Consider the following 20,645-nt stretch of genomic DNA (forward strand, 5'->3'; position numbering starts at 1 on the left):
CAGCAACATTTTACTCGTTAACCACTTTTTGATATCTTTCACAGAAAATGAGATATATAGGCTCAAAGTGGACGATCCGGGTGTCGTTCTATTAGAGGTTTTACGGTATTTCTGAAGATTATTTTCCGATTTTTCTGTGTTTTTTTGTCTGAAATTCGACAGGATAATGTTCGCTAAGATTACTGTAGATTACTGTAAAAAGCTAATTTTCTTTTATAGTTTTTTCTCGCAATCACAAACACGCCAAAATTCAGACAAAATCAGTTTTATATGCATTTTTCCGTGATTGTGTTTGTAAAAAAAAAACTACAAAATGGAAGGCTTTCTACAGTAATCTACAGTAACCTTCGCGAACACGAGCCCATCAAAATTCAGACGAAAATTTCGGAAAAATTGAAAAAGAATCTTCAAAAGTCTAAAAATTTTGCAAAAAAATCATAGAAAACATACATTTTTCCTTCGAAAAATCACGAAAAAGTTTTCGAAGCGATTTTCGAGGTTTTGGCGGTACCAGGAAGAGAACTCGGAAAATGAGAACCGCTACAAATGAGAACTCGTTTTCTGGCTCTAATTCGTAGTTCAGAATCCAACTTTTTTTAGAAAAAAAGTTTTGAAATGGTCTAGTTCTTCACAACACTTCAAGATTTTTCAAAAAAAAAAAAACCGGTTTTGACATATATTTTCCGAGTTCTCATCCCTGGTACTACCGAGGTTTTACAATCTTTTTTGAATGTTTGCTGCTATGTGAGAATCTACATGTTTTGTACATAATTTGATGTATTTTAAAAATAATAAGTTGTTTAGTCGGAGACCCCCTTCAAAAAGTTAAACATGCCAGAAAAAAATAGAAATTCGCAAAAATTCCCGATCTTCCAAATTCCTTTAAAACTTCAAACGGAGCCGAGATACAGCCATTAGGAGTTCTAAACTTCAGAAACTTTCAAAGAGACGCCGACAGATAGAGTATCTCGTCATCTGCGTCTCTAACCTACACTACCGTTTGATCCAATCACTTTGAAAACGTTGGAGGACGTACTTTGATTTCTCTGGATAAGTCGGATCTGTTGTTTTCAAACCTATATTCATTAAACTCGTACTTGTAACGCTTTTTAGAATTCTCAATAGAATTCGCATTCAATTGGATTACTGTAGCAGACTTCACAAATGTTGAAGGATTCTTCTTGCTACAAAATTGGAACCATTATAAATCTATCTTGTTGCCATGGCAGATTGTTGGCGGCTTACGCCCTTCTAGTTTTTGAAATTTTCGAAACAATAATTATTTTAGTTCATAAAATGTAAAACACATTTATCTTCCTTTTTTACTTCACTACAATCACTTGGGTCTTGTGTATGCCAACTCTTTCCACCGTTCCTTATCAGTCTGTTTATTGTTCTACTCTGTTCGATGTCAAACTCAAAACGTAAATTTTGCACAAAATAACAAAAAAACACACAATCCGATTCCTGACTCATGTATATTTTATCTTCTACGTCTCCATGTCGTGCCCTCTCCTTTTCTTGCCTACCAAAAATTGTAATACCAAGTGGAAAAGCAGAAGGAGAGGGACTCTTGAACAAATAAACTTCAATGCTCACTCCTCTCCAGTTTCTCATTCTTCATTTTTCAAAAAAAAATTTTTGACAAAAGAAAAATAAGAAATGTCGTTTTATTTTTGAGAAAAACACTATATCGTAGACACAAAATTATATATTGTTTAGAAAATTTCAGAGCTCAGATCTCAGATTTTCAGATCACAGGAGACGGCAACTTCCTTGTGATATCTAAATTTCTGATATACGAACGCTTGTTTCCCTTCTCCAATTATTTTTGACTGGTCAGCCATCAAGGCAACAAGAAGTTTTTCGTCTCCGTGTTTTAAAGTATCTCTCACGAATTCCTATGCTTATATGCTCCACAGATTTAGTCTATCTTCTGTCTTTCTTTTTCTCCTTTCCATGTCCCATGTCTCTTTTTTTTCATTTTTCTTTCCCCCATTCAAATCTCTTTTTCCTTTTCCCATTTTTCATAGGAATTTTATTTCTGGAGTGTCAGTTGGGGCACATAGTTTCTCCTCTCCAGCATCAAATACACTCGGTTTTTGTCACCCAACAACTCGTACCACTATCCCATTATCAATTATTTATCACCATCTCACACATCACATAGCTCTCACATTCACTTCAAGGAACTTCTGCTCTCTGTTGTCCACTTTTCTAACGAGCACACTGCTCCAGTGACGTGCTCATGAGCACAATCTGAAAATATTTCACAAATTCAGGTTTACAGGAATAAAAATAACTTTCTTGTTAGTTGGTCACTAAAATGGATATCCAGTTTAAAATTTATTCAGAATTTTTTTCGTAAAATGCGTTTGCTTATCTTGTTTGTGACCTGTAATAAAAGAGCTCCATAACTTTTAACTTCGAGAAAATTTATTTCGGTTTCTGTCAAAGTTATAAAAGAGTTGCTAACTGATAAATTGCTTATCAAAATATTAGAAACATTTCATCAGTATACACTTTTTTGATACCTTGCCTAGGAGCCAAGAATAGTTAGCTCAACCTTGACAGTGGGTACCCTTTTGTTACAGGTTTCACGGTAGTTGTAATTATGTATTGACATAATTTGAATGATTTGAAGCAAACTTCGAATCTCACATATTACAGTACTATATGATTGACTAAAATCCAATTTCGTTCCACTAAAATTAGTTTCTTCCAATTAAAGATGAACATCCGTTCCATCTTAATAAGAAAACCACATGGTATGATGCATGTATTCAAATCACATTTGACCTCAAAGTCCATCAATTTTTTCAAAAACGGATCCTCCTTCTTCCGTCGTCATCATCCTCCTCTCATGTCCAAAATATCAGGGATTAGACACGTCAGGGGTAAACACCAAACTCGTGATGATGATTTTCAGAAAGCTCTCTTTTAGATGAAGAACGCAATATTTGAGAAGATATTGGAAAATCCCTGCTAAGTTTTAATCAATTTTCTGTTTTCCGAGCTCAAACCTTTCATTATTTCTTCTATCCTCATTAAACTAGCCCAGCTAGACAGTTAGCTTTTTCTTAGAATATGAAAATCCCAGAGGTCGAAAATATCGATAATGCACCTGTCTACTTCATGATCAAAACTGAATATTTGAAGACTTCCTTGTTAGAAATTCGAAATAAATACGCGATCGTTATTAAGAATCTGTATAGTCTATTGAAGAAAAAAGTTCTTACCAAAAATAGCTTTCAAAAAATAAGGTTTTCCTCCTCCTCCTCCTCCTCCTCCTTCTACTTCTTCTTCTTCTTCTCCTTTTTCCCACATTCGTACCCAACAATTACTGGGACCATTGGTGCCAGGGCTCCGCGCCGTTTTGTTTGTTATTTATGTTGTGTTCACATTCAACAACGGGACAGGGACAGAGAAGGCGCGCAAGATTTTGTACTAAACGAGAAAAGTCTTGTTCCGCGTGCTTTTGCGCGGCGCGTTGCAAAGCGGTCCACCCGTGTCTTTGTGCTCGCCGAGTGAGAGCACTTAGTCTAAGACTCTATGTCTATGTATCTTTTTTTGAAGTGTCTATGAGAATTTGTCAGCTGCATATTTCCAATTTAATACCTTCCAAAGTTGAACACATACCGTATTTCTTCGAATAGAAGCCCACCCAAACCGTCAACTTTGAATTCAATAATCTCGATTCCTGTGAAAGATATCAAAAATGTGTCAACTGATAAACTGTTTATCATAATATCAGAAGTGTCTTTCCTGTTGATACATTTTTGATATCTTGCATAGGAATTGTCCCTATGACGATTCCCTATTGGTTCTTATGAATAAAAAAATGGAATGTTTTTTTCAATAAGGTTTTACATGTTAAAAGAAATAGTATCTACTTTACCATTAGGTAGGATTCCAACGATTCCCCTGAAAGCAAAAGTTTTCTAAACCCAAAGGTGGACCCTCTTTGAAAGATTGATTTCTCTTCGTGAGCATGAGCCGACAAAAAGTGCACCAATTGAAAAGAAAAAGGACACGGAAAGTTCAATTAGCTAAAAAGTATCCCGTGCCTTCCTGTCCTGAATTGAAAACGGATGTGTGTCCTCAACTTGTGCTAATAGAATAGTAAACCTGGTCTCTCGTCCAGTTGAGCATTTCTGAACAATTGAATGTTGTATGGTTGGTGAAAGTGTTGTAGCTTGAAGAACAAAAAACATTACAGATGTACGTCACAGAGCACGTTATCTGAATTTTGTGTTTAGTCACGAAAAAAAATCGAAATCTTGTTTGTCAGGCTCGTTGGGGTGTAAACTTTTAGTTTCAGCATTTCTGAATAATAAGCATATTGAGTGGGCTGGGATCATGTGATTTTTTCTAAGAGCAGTAGAATATTTCAACTAGTCAGGTTTTGGTTTTCTAGTTCGATGGGTATGGTTCAATCTGGCTTGCAAATGTTCTGTTTTCGAGGTTTGCATCTATTGTAAAACCTGTAATAGAAGGGCCCCAAGTTGTCAAGTTTGAGCTCAATTATCTCAACTCCTATGCAAGATATACACAATGAGCCAACTGACAAAAAATTTCTGATACCATGATAAACAATTTATCAGCTGGCTACTTTTTTAGATCTTTGACAGGTTACGAGAAAAAAAGGAAAAAATAAATCATTTACTCTCGAAAAATCAACTGAAAAACGTGAAAATTAAAGGAAAATCATTTCCTTTTTGGTAAATACTCCTCTTTTTGGTAAATAGGGGTACCAATTTCGTTTGCTGTTTACAACCACTTTTTGGAAACTTTTCATTCCAAAAAAGTTATGTATGGAAAGAATAGTATTGTAACATCAATATTATCTAACTTTAAACAGATAATTCGTTTCGGTTCAGCTCGAAAATTATGACTTTGGTTACAAATGACATGAATGAATAGAGCATTGAATTTAAAGTAAATTGTCAAAAAATGAGCATCTTTCAGTTTATAGTAATTGAGAAAATCTATTTCAAAGTCGTTTTCCTATCTAAAAAACAGGAAAACTATTTTTAAATAGGAAAACGATTTTCAGTACATTTTCACGCTTCCATTTACCTTTTGGTAAATGATTCAGTTGATTTTTTGAGAGTAAATGATTTACAAAAGTAAATTTCATGAATACGGCCTCTGAATAATCCTGCTCACTTTCAAAACTTTTCATATTCTGAACACATTGTTTATTAAAAAAATGTCTTCTCATAGGAGAAACATGAGACAGTCCAAAAAAATCAAAAATATTTTTGTGTCAAAATTTCGACTTCTAGTTCTTTTTCTCATTAAAAAACACACCGTCTAAACATCTGCTACTATTAATCTTCTATTCATTTCGACAGTCCTGACAGACACTCTCAAACAGACATACGTAAATGGCCTTCTTCTTCCTGTCCTGTCGGTCAGACACTGTCCGTTTTTCCTTTCTTTCTATATTCCTCTTCCACTCTCTATCTCTCCACTGTTTCTTCTCACCTTGTGTACGTGGTATGTGTGTCACCTCTCCCAGTAGTGTCCTCTTATTGCCCTCGGGGTGTCCAGTGTCCTGTGTTCGAGCACTCATCTTTTTCTTTTTCTTTTTCTCATCGATAAATTAATAGTCATGGGCCACCTGGCACAACTACTAGCACCTCCAATATCTCCTCCAAGTTTTTATTTCCCTCTTCTTCTCACACTTTTTATTATTTTCTAAATGTTCTCCCGCCTGGTCATTTGTTATCACAAGCTCTTTGCTCTTTACTGATCTAAAATAATTGATAGTGAGGTAAACTCATATGACTTGTTTCTGTTCAAAAATCAAAACTGAAAGTCGCGAGATTTCAATTTTGTGACTTCCGTGAGCATGAGCTTTGCACAATTCAGTTTGATTGTTCAGCCGGAATCATCCAAATGATTTTTTTTGAGATGAACATCAATTATATTTTCTTCTTTTTTATATTGGGGAAATATCAGGTTTATGAATTATAATCATTAAAAAATGCACAAAGTTTTATTTTCAAAATTTACAGTAATCCAGAAAAAATTATCCTTTATCTAGCGATACTCCTATTTCCTCTTACATATTATAGCCATTTCTCTTAATTTTATAATCTACCGTAGCCCTAGAACCACCTGCTCGTGCTCAAATCGTGCTCAAAACTCGTGCTCAAAACTCAATTTCAAATTAATACACGGATCAACATCCTTCTTCACTCAATTTGTTTCTCTTTTGGTCCAGCAGGACTTCATTGGAGCGCATTTCCCTGAAACTGAAATGTATTGAAAAGTAAAAGAGAGGAATCCAATCCAGTCGGAATGTCAGTCACTCTACACAATTTCCCCTTCATCTATTCCTCTTCCTTCTTTTTCCTCTTCCTTCCACTTTTTCTTTCGTCTCCTGGCTATTCATAAACTCGTTTATATATTGTGTTAGTACGGCGCTGGTCACCCGGCTTTGAAGGGCGCCATATATCGTAGAAACTGTAATATAAGCCCGTTCTAGCCTTGCACTTTGAGCTCAATTTTCTAAATTTTCTGTGAGAGGTATCAAAATCTTCAAACCACGAATAAGTTGGTGATTTTATGATGGTTCATTTAGTTTTTTTTTTGGGATTGCTCCTGTCCAGTGACAACCAGGTGGCTTGGTTTTAATTAAAACAAGACACCATTATCAAAGAAAAAATTGAATTTCATTTGAAGCTTAAGATTTTATAATAAAATTCACATTAAAACTTTTCGAGATGACTCTGAATATGTCAACAAAAAAACAGAATTAATATATTTTCATGTTTGGTGATTCATTTTTTTGTTGAAAGTCCATGGAAACCACACAAAACATCGGAACTCGAAATTTTCTTAGAACAAAAAACAAAACGAAAAGAAAAAAAACGACTTCTCTCTGGAGCCTCTCCGGTTTCCATTGGCAACAAATCTCGCAGTTGAAACCAACAATTTCTTTTCCGTTTTCAGCTTCATTCTGTTCTAGCTCACTTCTTTTTCTTTTTGATTCGTCATTTTTTGTTTCCTTCTTTCCAAATGAATCATCTATATTTTTTCCAGTGAAATGGTGGACAGTGGAGTGGATAACGATACACCGAGTCCACCAGCATACTCAAATGAGGCGTTATTTGATGATGATATCTATGGAGAACTCATTCTTCTAGGGTGAGTTATTAGAATTCAAATTTACAGTACATACTTTCAAAACTTCAAGATTCAACGGTCAAGCTGAAAACCGATCAACTTCTAAACGATACCTGACGAAAAAAGTTCTAAAACGGCGAGATGTAGCAAACGGAATTAAGAAGTTGACAAGTCATACAACGACATCTTCTGACAATAAGGTTTTTTGATACTAGGATAACTGGAATCAATCTAAATTTTAAGCAGCTCATCAAAGATAAAACTCGCCACACAGTTTCATTTCACAGTGATCATAATAAGTCAGTGGTCGTTGAATATGAACCGGATTCAACGAAGGATATGTTTCAGGTACTTGATTTTCGTTAAATTTCAGTATTGTCTATTCAAAATAATCGCGCGAGTGAACGAGTAAAAATGTCTGCGTCTCTACAGCGCCTCTACAGGTTTGGAGACTCTCTACACGTTTTTTTACTCGTTCATCCGCGCGATTATTTTGAATAGACAATATATTTATTTTTCTTAAATTTCAGATTGGGCGTGCATCTGATGATCAAATCGATTTCACTGTGATCGATACGTGGATGTTCCATCCGGAGAATTGTGAGCTTTAAAGACAATGAGGTGTTAAATCAATCGAAAATCATATTCCAGCAGAGACTGCAGTACCATCTCGTCCACAAATTGAACTTCTCGAGAAAGGAGACAGAACTTCCACGATCAGTCGATTCGCTTGCCGTATTCTCATTGATCGCGAGAATTCCAACAAGGCATTTTTGTATGCAGCTGGCTTTGATTGTCATCAGAATATCTCTATTAATGTTGGTTTTTTTCTAGATTTTTGAGAAAATAATGTTTTAATTTTCAGCAAAAATCATTAAAATGGACCAAACCAAGCGGAGAAGTTGATGGATTGACAACAAATGGAGTCCTCATCCTTCATCCAAATAAAGATGATCTTCTGGACGACACTGTCGAGAAACCAATGTACAAATGGAGAGAAGTTTCCATCAATGGAGACGTTTACGAGCCACGTGTCACAAGGAGCAGTTCTGCCAAAGGAGTATATGTTCCTGAATGGACCAACATGCTTCAAGATGGAACTTTGATTGATTTATGCGGTGCTACAATTCTATGGAGAACAGCTGATGGGCTGGAAAGATCTCCAAAAATGAGAGAATTGGAAATGGCGTTAGATCGTTTGAACGCTGAAGACCACAGTGTCCAGTCAACTTGAATACTCTAGTTATCCCAAAGAAAAGGAACGGGCGACAGGTGAACAGACGACAACCATATGTGAGTTCACAGCATAAGATTCAGAAATGATTCCATGAAAAATGATTCTAGGTGTATCTTCAATGCGGTCATGTACAGGGAAAACATGAATGGGGAGTTCATGTGAACAGTGGTCAAAGAGGTGGAAAATGCCCGATTTGTCTTGTCGAATCAGACCGAATAGTACAATTATCCATGGGAATGGAGCCATCGTTCCATTTGGACCCTGGTGTTCTAGATCATGCTTTCAATCCATGTGGACATATGGCTAGTAAACAAACTGTTCTGTAAGTTTTGCAATGAAAATGGAACTTTTGAAAAGTGAATTTTCAGCTACTGGTCGCGAATCCCACTTCCTCAAGGTACCTGTCGCTACGACCCTGTTTGCCCATTCTGCTATCAACTTTTGGCAACTGAACGTCCTTTCGTTCGCTTGATATTTCAAGATAATTGCTTTGATGACGACACTATTCGCTTCTCAAATGAGGCCTAAAGCTATACAAAAATGCACAAATTCTCTAGAGAATCCTCTAATTGACATTATAATCTCTTTCCGAACCATAATCATTTCTCTGTTCTTATCGACGCACCATCAACCCTTTCGAAACAGGTCTCTCTCTCTACTGAATGCTGGAAATATTGTATCTGAATTTTGAAATCTCTACTACTACACAATTATCTTTTCACGCACGCTTACCATTTTCATGATTCAATGCTCTCTAAACAATGCATCTAAACACATTACAAACTGGCGTACTTTATCAATGCTATGGCTTTATTTTGTCTGTACGTTTGAAAACTGAGCTATTAATGCCTACCTGAACTTTTCTCTATATAAATACATTACTTTTTCAATATAAAATCGAAGAATTCGCGAAAATTATTCAACAACGATTTTATTATTTGACAACGATGCTCCGAGATCCCGGTATCTCGCGCTGTTTACCGTAAATCTACACCTGGAAATTATTTTAATAATTTTTTTGCAAATTTTATCGTTTTGAAGCTGAATACTTGGTGGAATAAAAATTTACCAGCTAATCAATAAAAAGGAAAAACACTCAATAATTTTGTTCAATACTGTAAAAAAGGATCTGAAAAAAAGTTTCGCAATGGAAGAAGAACCTTTTCACCGAAAAACAACGAAAGTGGCGCGATTAGTGGAAATCTACTGTTTTTTTCTCTTCTCAGCGTTTTGATTATGTTTCGCATTTTATCACCACTTCACAACGTGACTGTCAATGTCTTTTTTGCATTCTGATAAGCGTCCAGTCGCACTCACAACCTTTTTGTTTGTTTGCAGGCCTTCTCGATGAATCGATTGGTGTCAAGATCCGTGCTTTTGAGAGCCACACGATGCTTCTCCAGAACAACTGAAGTCTCAGGGTAAGCCGTTCAAATATTTGGCTGTTCTTCAATTCAGAAAAAAACAAAATTCCAGAAAGCAGACCTGCTTAATTGAGACTCATAAGAAGCATGGTGGAAAACTTGTGGAATTTGCCGGCTACGATATGCCAACCCAGTACGGAGACTTGTCGATCAAAGAGTCAACGATTCATACGAGAAAGCACGTCAGTTTGTTTGATGTTTCTCATATGCTTCAAACTCATATCACTGGAAAAGACAGGTAATCGATTTCGGAATCGAAAGATCAACAATCGTTCAGTGATTCAGAGTAGCATTCATTGAAAGTCTGACCACTGCCGACGTTCAAGGACTTCAGGAAAACAGCGGAACACTTTCGGTATTCACCAATGAAAAGGGAGGAATCAAAGACGATTTGATTATTATGAAAACCGACAAAGACTTCCTTTTCCTCGTTACAAACGCAGGTTGCATTGACAAGGATCTTCCATATCTTCTAGAAAATGCAGCTGCTTGGAGAGCAAAAGGAAAAGATGTGAAAATTGAAACACTTGATAACCGAGGACTTGTTGCGGTACAGGGACCAGAGATGGCTAAAGTTCTTCAAGAAGGAACGGATATCGATTTGTCGAAACTAACTTTCATGAAAACCACCGTTGGAAGTGTATTCGGAATTGATGGATGCCGTGTCACAAGATGTGGGTACACCGGAGAGGATGGAGTTGAAGTGAGTTAACTGAAAAAATATATGAAATGTTGAAGCAACGTTTCTAGATTTCTGTTGATCCAACGAAAGCTGAACAGCTTGTCGACCGTCTTCTCGCTTCTCAAGCTGGTAAAGTAAAGCTCGCAGGACTGGGAGCTCGTGATGCTCTTCGCCTAGAAGCTGGTTTGTGTCTATATGGATCTGATATTGATGAGAACACTACCCCAATCGAAGCTGGACTTGCCTTTGTAGTTGGTTAGTTGAATCTATATGTGGAAAGTTTACAAAAAATCATACTCCAGCCAAGCGCCGTCGTGAAACCCTCGATTTCCCTGGAGCTGAAAAGATTGTGAAACAACTGAAGGAGAAGAGTTGGCCAAAACGTCGAGTGGGACTTCTCGCCCAACCAGGAAGATGTCCAAGATCTCATCTTCCACTCATCGATCCTCTTGACAAATGTGCAATCGGATTCGTTACTTCTGGATGCCCTTCACCAACGCTTGGCAAGAATATCGCCATCGCGTACGTTGACAAATCACATTCAAAGGAAGGAACCAAGTTCATCGTGGATTTCGGCGCCAAGCAGGCGCCAGTTGAAGTCGTCAAAATGCCATTTGTCCCAACCCATTATTATACTGGAAAGAAGTAAACACCCATTTTTTTTTGTTCCATGTTCACTTTCACTTTACGTGTACAGTAGTTCTTTGTGTAGGATTTTTTGCTATTATTCTTTTTTTAAATATCAGTTGCATTTTTTCGTGTTCTCAGACAATACATAAATATATACATAATTTAATTTTAAAAAGCAAACTTGGGCATAGGAGTTATCATAAATTCGGGTGGATCGGAGAAGTGATGAAGTGGAACTGTTGGGAAGTGTCTGGATAAAATGGATTCAGATTGACGTCGAAGGAACGAGGCCATCTGTTCAGCAAGATCATCCTGGGAATCGGGTTGAACGAACTTATGAATAGGAAGGTTCAAGAATTCTCGATGCCATTGCCGATTCTCCGCAAATGGAACGTTCCGCCATCTGAAACTTTTTGTTCCTTTTTAATATATTTTCTTTCTTGTACCCACTTACCCAGCATCTCGATTCCCGCGATCCATTTCCTCGAAAGGTACCATAAAACGGTCGTTATCTTCGAAGAAAGGAGAAGTCGATGGGGTGTGCTGTAACAAAAAAAACAATGGTACCGTAATAGAAAAAGAATAAAGATTGAACCTCATAACGCGACGGTGATTTGCGTACTTCTGATGACTTTCGATGATTGAAAATTCGCATCAATTCGGTTTCATCGGTAACGTCATCTGAATATTTGGGTCAAAGAAAAATAGAGATTTTGGAATTCTTACCGAATTTCACATGAACTCTCGGATGAATATCTCTTTTTGGGTCGAATTCATATTGGTATTCAACTCGTTGACCAAATGCTCGACAATCTTGAAATGAGAAAAAAAAGGATCAGCTTGATTTGAAAGCCAATTTGCAGTAGTTTCAAAAACAAAAATTAGGTCCATTTTTTTATTTGACAGGTTTGAACAGTATTCAAATGAGGTACGAACTCAATTTGTATTTTAGAAGTTTGAATTATTGATTCCAACCGAAAAATTATTCTGATACAAAAAATCGGAACTGTGGAAGAGAAACGCCGGTTCCACAACAACAACTACCGTAACCTAAAAATATGTTTATTTTCCAGATTTTTACTTCGATTTTTGTGCGTTTTCAGTCAATTTATTCACAATTAAAAATGATCATTTTCCAACTTCCTTGGGGAAAACATCAGAAAAATCAACGAAAAGCAATAGTAATCGAGAAAAAATAATTTTTCAGGTAACGGTAGTTGTCGTTGTGGGACCTTCCGCCACTGCCACTGGCGTTTTTCTTCTCTACAGGATCGGTTTTTTTAGACAAGCATGATAACTCAGTTTTGATCTTTGAAGTTTTTAAGTTTTGGTTACAACCGAAATATCATTTTTGATTGAATTTTAGAAAGAAAAAACATTGTTATTTTTCCATGAAATCACTGCTGGTTGTACTTTTTTCAAATTAAATCCAATTTTTCCTGTGAAAATAGAGTTCGTTTTCCAGGAACTCGCTTACTGAAAATACGGAAAACAATACATTCCTATTTTTATCACAATCGTTTTTCAAAGAAAAAGCATTTCAAGGACACTCACCAATTGAAGTCATCACCAGTACCAGTAAATAAAAAAGGATATATGCAGTGGGAATAGGCATGTCAAACCTTCGTCACTTCGAATTCTTCTTCTACTGTCCGTTTTCCCACAGCTTCTTCTTCTTCTTCTTCCTCCTTCTACCACTTCTTTTTTTCTAATCTCCGCCCATTTTTTGTTGTAGGACAGTAACTAACTAGAAGTACAAAAGCATATGGTTTATTTATGTGTACTACAACAAGTGATATACAACATTAACCACCAACGATATGTACTTTTATTTAGTGGTTTGTGTATTACGGATGAGTAGCCAGAAGGAAGCAAGGCATTGGTCTCTATGGATTTTCAGATGAAAGAAGTTAATTGAGAACGATAAAAAACAAAATTTCATTTCGGAGATCAATTTTTCTCCAATTGCAAAACATTCCGGAATTACTTTTTCTTTTTTTTTCGCTTTCGTTGTGCTTGCATTCTTGTAATGATCTCAACAGTTTCTTTATTTGCAAACTTTAAGAAGTACAGTAATATACAAGAATATATAAATAGAGTTGATTTAGAGGTTGAACTGAAAAATAGAGATCAGTTCAAAATAATATCGAAATATTTTGGGAAATTACACAACTTTAATTCTTTGATTTACAATGGATCGGAGTTTGGTAACAATTGCTTCTGTTGGTAGCATGATTCCAGTTGAAGGAAGTGTTGTCGTGGAAATTACTGGAAATGTGATAGCACTAGATGTTGTGGATGTTGTTGAAGGAGCAGTCGTTGCATCTAGAATCTCTCCTGATTTCTTCGCTCGAATGTTGGTTACAAATCTTCCTGGAGTCGGGAATTCCTTTCGTGCTGATGGTGGGCCTTGTGGTGGTGGATTTCCCTGACTTACTTTTTCCGGGACTTCTTCTCGATTCTCTTCTCTATGCTCATCTCTTTGTCCGGTACGATCTTGTCCTTCATTTTCATGTTCTCCTTCTTTTCTTCCTCTCTCATTTTCCTTGCTGTTATCGCTGGTGGAATGTCTCCGTTCGGCAGTGCCATCATGGGAACCCGAATTGTCGGATGAAGCAGAAGGTGTGTTTTGTTGGTGAACACGTCGTCCGTCCTGGCCAGATCGGTCTTCACTCGAGCCAACGTCTTCTCCAGACGTTGTTTTGCGTCCGGAAGGTCTTCCAGATTCGTTCCAAGGACCACCCGCAAAACCGCCATTACCACCGAATGATCGAGTTGGGAAGTCTGGTTGGAAAGGTTTGAATCCTCCGAATGCTGAAAATTTGAATTTTTGCTTAATTAAAACTCATTTCAACTTACATGGGAACTTGGGGAAAGCAGGGAACGGAGGGATTTGGGGCTTGGGAGGTGGTGGAGCTTGTTGGGGAGGGGGTCCTTGTGGTCCTCTTTGCTCTTCTCGACCTGGCTTTTCACCGGATTCTTCTTGTCTTCCGTCACGTCTTTTTTCGTCTCTTCCTTCTTGATTTCCTTGCCGTCCATCCCTATCTTCAAACTTTTCTCCTCGGCTTCCTTTCTCAGATTCTCCAGAATCTCCTCTAGCTGGTCGTCTATCTCTTGGCTCTTTGTGCTTTTGTTCTCTCCCTCCCTTCCTATGCTGCTCAGACCGATCCTCGTCTTCGTCTGGCTCGGAACCCCGAAAAAACTTTTGTTGCTCTTTTTCGTCGGGCTTATCCACGAATCGTCCTCCTCTTTTGTCCACATCCTCAACTACTGGTCCTTTCTTTTCTTTCGGATATACTCCAGCTACCATCTGCATGTTCAGACCGACCACTTTCGAAGGCGTTTCGGCAATATTTTCAGTTTCCGAGTCCGGTTCGCGGCCGCGATAGTGTTGGCGTGGACGATCGGAATCTTCATGACGAGGTCTGTAATTTCTCCCACGACCTTCTTCTTCTTCATCTTCATAATTTTCTTTGTTTCTTGGTGGCGGTCTTCTGGGACGACGCTCTTCTTCTTCTTCCTCTTCAACTAAATTAATACATTTTTAGAGCTGAAAGCTTTGTGAACTTACCTTTGTGATGACCATCTTCTTCTTCTGGCCTTTCCCTTCTGCTTGTCGGCTTCTGATGATTCTCCTCTTCGCCATCTTCTTCGCTTCTCTGATTCTTTCCATTTCTCTCTTTATCAAATCGTTCCTTAACAACTGACGGATCTGGGAGATTCGGCCGGCTGAAATCATGATTTCCTCTCTGAAAGGGACCATCCCTCCCTTCTTGATCATCTGGAGGTCCATGTCGTCCAAAACCAAATGGTCTTCTGCTTCTCCCAAATCGACTCTCATCTTCACCATTCTCCTCGTAATCTCGTCCATCCTCCCTTCCAGAATTTCGTCTTCCTGGCTCTCTTGGTTCCCCAAAAAAAGGACTTAGCGGCTGCTCCTCGCGTGATGATTTGTCTCCACTGAACCTGAAATTCAATGAGTTCCCAGACTTTGAATGTGTTATAACTATCATCATCATCAAAAGAAAATGACTCAACAATACCTTCGAATTCCATGTCCTATTCCAAAAACTGGATCCGGAATGTCTGTTTGTTGTCTGAATGGAGTTTTCCTACTGTACCGTGGTTCAAGTTCTCCTCTGTAGAATTCTGGAAAACAACAGACTTTTGACACTGATGACTATTTTTTTTGATAATTTTTGAAATGGATCCATTTAAAACCAGTTTAAAAAAAAACTAGCTGCACTAGGCAAATGAGCAGCACTAAATCATGACCACATTTTTTCAATTGAAAATGTTCAATATGTTTTTTATGTACCAAGAAAACTAGAGTTAGAATGGCGACCTAAGTATGGCTATACTTGTAAAACGGGCTCCTGGCGGGTCTTCGCGAGCCCTGCCATTGTTTATTTAGAGCCGCGATTTTTTGATCAACAAAATAGATGCGATAGAACTCAACCAGTAGCACAAAATAATTGTATTTGAAAAAGGTATCTCTATGAATCAATAAACATTTTCCAGGAGTTGCTCAACGAAAACAAAAAGTTGCACATACTCCAGGAACTTTTTGAATATTTTCACAAAAATAACCAAATGTTGGATTCGCTGGAGAGCTTTTTTTTTCGTTTTCATTTCGGCATTCTAACTCAATTTTCTCAGTTCTTGGAACTCAATTCGGAAAAAAATTCTCATAAAATCACAGGAATTTTTTTTGACCGACTTTTTTTGCATTTCTTGTACACTAGCTAAGATAATCAAAATAACTACGATCTGCACAATGATCTTTCATAAAATTATATAATGTTTTTCCAATCCAAACTTTGAATTAGTACAGTTTTTCAAATAATTTTTCTTTCATTCGATATTTCAGTTTCGATAGTAACCATGTAAGAAAGCCAGTAATTTTCCAGATTTTCGATCACTCAAGTTTTATCAGTTTCTTGTTTCATGAGCAGATTCTCAGAATTCTTAGCCTTAGCCATAAATTAAGAAAAAAAACATACGTGCGTAAATGGTTGGAATGCAGATCGAGAATAGAAAGTAGACTTTCAGAAGTAAAAGAAGCATCTTTCAGGAGAAGAGTTTCTTCTTCTGCTTTCCGCGCGCGACTGATCGTTTTGTTCACTCTTTTGTATCCATTTTCGCTACCGGACGTACTGTATAGTTGTATTGTCTTGAAACTCTCTCTCCACCTCTTTTCATTCATCCTCAGACAACACAACGTGTTTTATGACGATATCGTCGTTCATTTTTTCGTTGAGGTATTCGTCAAGAACAATAAATATGCATTTCATTTTCTTTCATACTTTTGCGCATTTATTGGATTCATTCGTTTTGTCCGCGAAATCTGATTAATTCTTGTAGTATTAGTGTGTCGATTTGAGTAAAAAGGGAAAGTTTGCATTTAGTACGAGCTGGAAAAAGAAAACTAGATTGACTTGTTTATCTTACTTGTTGTGGTTTCTCCATGAGTTCAGAAAACTGGACATTTAAACAAATCACGGAATATTATGTTTTTCGTTGAAGAACGGAGAAAGAGGCGCGCGAGAGTTAAAGGCGCATAGACTTTCGGCGGCTTATGGTCTCGCAACGATCACGACCGCCGGGCGTGAAAACGGAGTTTTCAAACCATTCTACGTAATTTTAACGAGGGTCCCAGCCCGCCCGCCCGGGGAAGAGGAATAAAGAAGGGCAAAAGAGTTTATAAACTAATTTTCAGAAGGCCCCAAAAAGGACTACATCGAAGAGATCGAGAGACAAGCAGGGAAAGAATTCCAGACGCACCTGGACAAGCTCAAAGCGGCTCCACTGGAATCTAAGGCCTCGTCCACTGCTCTGTCTTATAAAGCAGAGAACAAGAGGAGGAAGGATTGGATAATTGAGAAGAGACTTCCGTTGAATGAGTCTTCCTCTTTGTTGTATTTGGTCGATCAAGAGAAAGGAATTGGAAGCAGCGCGCTGTCGAAGATATCGGCTGCACATCAAGCTGCAAACCAAGTAATTTCGGCCATCGGAGCAACTTTCGTTTCGGACGTAATCAAGTCAAAGAGGAAGGAAGCAATCTTTTCCTTTCACGTCATGCTGAGAGCTTCGGAAGCCGCCGAGATCAAGTGGGAAGGAGTGACGCAAAAAGATGGGATGATTGAGGTACACGTGGAGAAGGCCAAGAATGACCAGTTGAGACTAGAACGATCATCGTTCTTCAACTATGATCCAGGAAGTGACGCGGATATTCTCATGTGTAGATGGAGGATTCACTCAAGAGAAAAGTGCCCGTACGTTTTCTCGAATCTTGATGGCTCAAAGAAACTGACGAAATCGTCGATCTCTGCACTAGCCACTAAGATGCTGGCGGCAATTGGGAAATCTGGAGCCACCCATCACGCTTTCCGGAGAGGAGGAGCGAATCACATGAGGGCGACAGGATATTCAATGGAGGAGATTCAAGCAAGAGGGAGATGGAGATCGCTGGCAGGTCTACAACGATACATCAAGGATGTGCCGAGAGCCCAAGGATGCCTGCATCCCCAAGAGAATGGACAGAAAAACATATTCTCTTGGAGCGTAGAGGAAAGAGAATTTCTATTTCGCACAGCTATCACTTTATAAAAAACACTATTTTATTATTACAAACAAAACACTGTACCGGTCATTAAGATATGCAAAAACATATTTTCATTTGATTTTCGGCCATTTTGACGATTTTCAGAAGTCTGGAGCTCGGCTGTCTAGCTTCCAATCACTTTGAAAATTCTGGAGAGTGGAAAACGTGGAATCTTCGCATTAACAGAATTTTTTTTGAGAATTCCCAGATTATCAGCTACATATTTGCCGATTTTTTAAAAGGAACCCCTGTTTGGCCCTATTTTGTACTGAAAACCTCAAAAAACAAGTGCCTTTCAGAACTCAGTAAAAAGCTGAAAAACAAGGAATTTTCAAAAAATTCTGCGGATGCAAAGTTTTCAATCTAGGCATGCTTTAAACTGTCCAAAAGCTTCAAAGTGATCAAAAACTTTACAGTCGAGCACCAGACTCCTGAAAATCAAAACGGGGCAAAACGGGACAAAACCAACTGACCCAAATATGTTTTTGTATAACTATTTGTACTTATTGAGCGACAATGTATTTCTTTTCACATTTAGGTTTTTAAGGACTGCGCTTATATAAGGAATTCAAGGAATTTGAAGAATTTCGTTATTCTTGGGTCTTAGAATACTTGAAAACGGACATAAAACGTGCCCTGGCAGGTCCTGACCTAGTTTCTTTCAGAAGCATTATTACAACTAGAAGCATTATACAACTAGAATTGATATGATAAAACTCAACAAGTATTACAAAACGATACAATTTGGAAAACTGTATCTTTTTATGAGCGAAGTTGTACATCATAAAGTGGTTGGTCCGGGTCTGTAACGTTGTTCATAGACAAGGTACAGTTTGCTACAAAATATAATTTTGTAGTACTCATTGAAAATCTGATGTAGGTGGTACAAAAATATTGATTTAAAAAAACTATGATCGCGAAAGACCACCAGGGTTTAGAAGTATGCAATTATCAGAATTTAGCATATCTCAATATTCTTACAATGTTTTTAGGTTCTAGATTTTTTCAAGGTTTGAAAGAAATTAGCGTTCGAACAAATCCATGATCAGCGAACTTTGCAAACCCCTCATTCAGTTATCAAAAGTCTTCTTTTCATGTTTTTCTTCTCAATTATTCGTTCCCATCCTGATTTCTTGATTCCTTTCCCATTGTCACATTTTGACTTCCTTCATTTTGTTTTCAGTTGTTGACTGTCTACAAATTGTGGAACTCCACATCTGAAACACTAGACAAACTACTCCGTTATGGATGAAATTTTTCGACTCACCACTGCAACTATGATGGCATCGGCAAATTTACTCAACTCTGCATTTTTTCATTGTAAAATGTAAAAAGAAGATCTCTGATTTGCAGTTTTCTAGTATCGGAATAGTAGTATAGGAACAAGGGATTATAATACCGTTTTCGACATTTCAGTCATTTCAACACATTTTCATTCTCTGCAGTCAGAGAATTACCTCATTTACAACACTTTTTTCGTAAAAAGTGTGAAATGAGTCAATTTTTGGAGCACTAAAAAGTGCTTATTTTCAATAATTTTTCTGCATTTTCGATCAATTTTTTGCTTGGATGTTGATTTTATTTTCTATTTCTCATTTTCATGCTTAAATGCTCGAAAATGTATCACTTCCTCACTTTTTAGAAAATCAGTGGATGTCGATGGATGTCGATTTTATTGAAAAAGTGGTATCGTCATTTTTTTAATAAAATTAATGTTCAATAAATGGTGAAGCTAGAAAAAAATTTGAAACCTCTGACAAATCTAGATCTACTAGAATTGGTAGAACTTTTGGAAATCAAGAACTTCCGCGGTGTTTTCATGCGAGACACTTTACCGGAAAAGATACTATCAAGAGAAGTAGGAATTGTAAATTTGGACTTGATTAGATAGATGATTTCGATCCAAATTTATATTATCAATACATTTATTCACAACATAACTTTAATACCAAGAAATTTTTTTAATTCATCTTTGCTTCTGAATAGAACATCGGCAAGATCTTCACCATATTTGCTCTTATATAATACATTCAGTTTCACGAGCTAAAATTTAGTTGTTTAAATTGAATAAAAAGAAATAAAATTTACCAAGTCTTTTCTCATCTTTAAATTTTGTAGGAGCTGAGTGATTTTACCTCTGTTTGACTCCTATAAATATATAAATTATAAACTAATATATTTTGTTTTAATAATAACCTCATAGATTTCGGCTGCAATTTCATTGATATTAATAGTGAACAAGTTATCTTGAACATAGGTGACCATTTCATTATTGAGGTTCAGCTCCTCAACAACAATGTCGATGAATCTAAAAATAATAATCCAAATAAACAAATCTTTGACTTACCGAAAAACAAAAGGAAGTAAAAATTTCACATCCTCAACAGAAAGGTCATTTTGGGTCCAACCTTTAACGTGGAATCTAAAAACAAGTAAAAATCTCCAAATCAGTGATTATATCTTACTTATAAGCTGCTTCCCATCCACATATAATATCTTTAGCCTGATCACGATCTTTCTTTACGATTTTCTTTACGATGAGACGGCACAACTTGTTGAATATGTTATAGCTCCACGGGTTTTCCAAGTGCTTTGGTACAATTTCAATATTAGAGGTTTTTTCAAGCCTTTTCACGTAGTTGATCAATGCCAATTTAGTGGCCTGGAAATAATTTAATAAAGATTAGAAGTCTAAGCAAAAAGTGCTATAACTTTCATGTATTGAATTACATTAAAGGGGGACTCCGACCAAAAATTTTTATTGCATTAAAATGTGTTAAAAGTTATCTATTTTCCGAATATTATTGCGAAAAAATTCAAAAAAAATCCGAAATTCCCAAAAAACGCCGTTGAAAAGGAAGAAAATTCAAAAAAAAGGTGCCGCCGGGGGACGAGGATTTTCAGTGAGAAACCTAGGCCACGGCAGCGGGC

At 37.1% G+C, this 20,645-nt stretch overlaps 7 protein-coding genes across 7 annotated transcripts in view; 3 read left to right on the top strand and 4 right to left on the bottom strand.

Moving 5' to 3' along the window:
* Positions 1-2,179: 2,179 nt before the first annotated feature.
* CBG27114 lies at positions 2,180-5,578 on the bottom strand (the record flags this gene model as incomplete). Its single annotated transcript, XM_045237727.1, has 2 exons — positions 2,180-2,259; positions 5,491-5,578. The coding sequence occupies 2 exons, from the start codon at positions 5,576-5,578 to the stop codon at positions 2,180-2,182; spliced, it is 168 nt and encodes a 55-aa protein (XP_045098931.1).
* A 1,479-nt stretch (positions 5,579-7,057) lies between these two features.
* Positions 7,058-8,902, top strand: CBG09337 (the record flags this gene model as incomplete). Its single annotated transcript, XM_045237728.1, has 9 exons — positions 7,058-7,158; positions 7,208-7,337; positions 7,381-7,485; positions 7,668-7,737; positions 7,789-7,955; positions 8,003-8,333; positions 8,381-8,430; positions 8,482-8,696; positions 8,743-8,902. The coding sequence occupies 9 exons, from the start codon at positions 7,058-7,060 to the stop codon at positions 8,900-8,902; spliced, it is 1,329 nt and encodes a 442-aa protein (XP_045094072.1).
* Positions 8,903-9,721: 819 nt separating this feature from the next.
* CBG09336 lies at positions 9,722-11,129 on the top strand (the record flags this gene model as incomplete). Its single annotated transcript, XM_002636831.2, has 5 exons — positions 9,722-9,795; positions 9,851-10,036; positions 10,084-10,501; positions 10,549-10,735; positions 10,783-11,129. The coding sequence occupies 5 exons, from the start codon at positions 9,722-9,724 to the stop codon at positions 11,127-11,129; spliced, it is 1,212 nt and encodes a 403-aa protein (XP_002636877.2).
* A 149-nt stretch (positions 11,130-11,278) lies between these two features.
* CBG09335 lies at positions 11,279-12,725 on the bottom strand (the record flags this gene model as incomplete). The annotated part of the gene is made up of 5 exons (XM_002636830.1): positions 11,279-11,513; positions 11,565-11,653; positions 11,706-11,791; positions 11,837-11,923; positions 12,665-12,725. 5 exons carry the CDS (start codon positions 12,723-12,725, stop codon positions 11,279-11,281), a joined length of 558 nt encoding a protein of 185 aa, XP_002636876.1.
* A 549-nt stretch (positions 12,726-13,274) lies between these two features.
* Positions 13,275-16,177, bottom strand: CBG09334 (the record flags this gene model as incomplete). The annotated part of the gene is made up of 5 exons (XM_002636829.1): positions 13,275-13,924; positions 13,970-14,638; positions 14,682-15,076; positions 15,154-15,259; positions 16,114-16,177. 5 exons carry the CDS (start codon positions 16,175-16,177, stop codon positions 13,275-13,277), a joined length of 1,884 nt encoding a protein of 627 aa, XP_002636875.1.
* Positions 16,178-17,188: 1,011 nt separating this feature from the next.
* CBG09333 lies at positions 17,189-17,719 on the top strand (the record flags this gene model as incomplete). Its single annotated transcript, XM_002636828.2, has 1 exon — positions 17,189-17,719. The coding sequence occupies one exon, from the start codon at positions 17,189-17,191 to the stop codon at positions 17,717-17,719; it is 531 nt and encodes a 176-aa protein (XP_002636874.2).
* A 2,031-nt stretch (positions 17,720-19,750) lies between these two features.
* The window catches only part of CBG09332, a gene marked incomplete at both ends in the record, with an annotated part of 3,105 nt that continues 2,210 nt past the window's right edge, over positions 19,751-20,645 (bottom strand). The window contains 3 exons of the mRNA XM_045237729.1: positions 19,751-19,757; positions 20,062-20,136; positions 20,180-20,376. Coding sequence (XP_045094073.1) covers positions 19,751-19,757; positions 20,062-20,136; positions 20,180-20,376 — 279 coding nt within the window. The remainder of the gene's footprint in view (positions 19,758-20,061; positions 20,137-20,179; positions 20,377-20,645) is intronic.

The sequence above is a fragment of the Caenorhabditis briggsae genome (assembly GCF_000004555.2).
Source record: "Caenorhabditis briggsae complete genome, chrV, whole genome shotgun sequence".
NCBI classification, from domain to species: Eukaryota; Metazoa; Nematoda; class Chromadorea; order Rhabditida; family Rhabditidae; genus Caenorhabditis; species Caenorhabditis briggsae.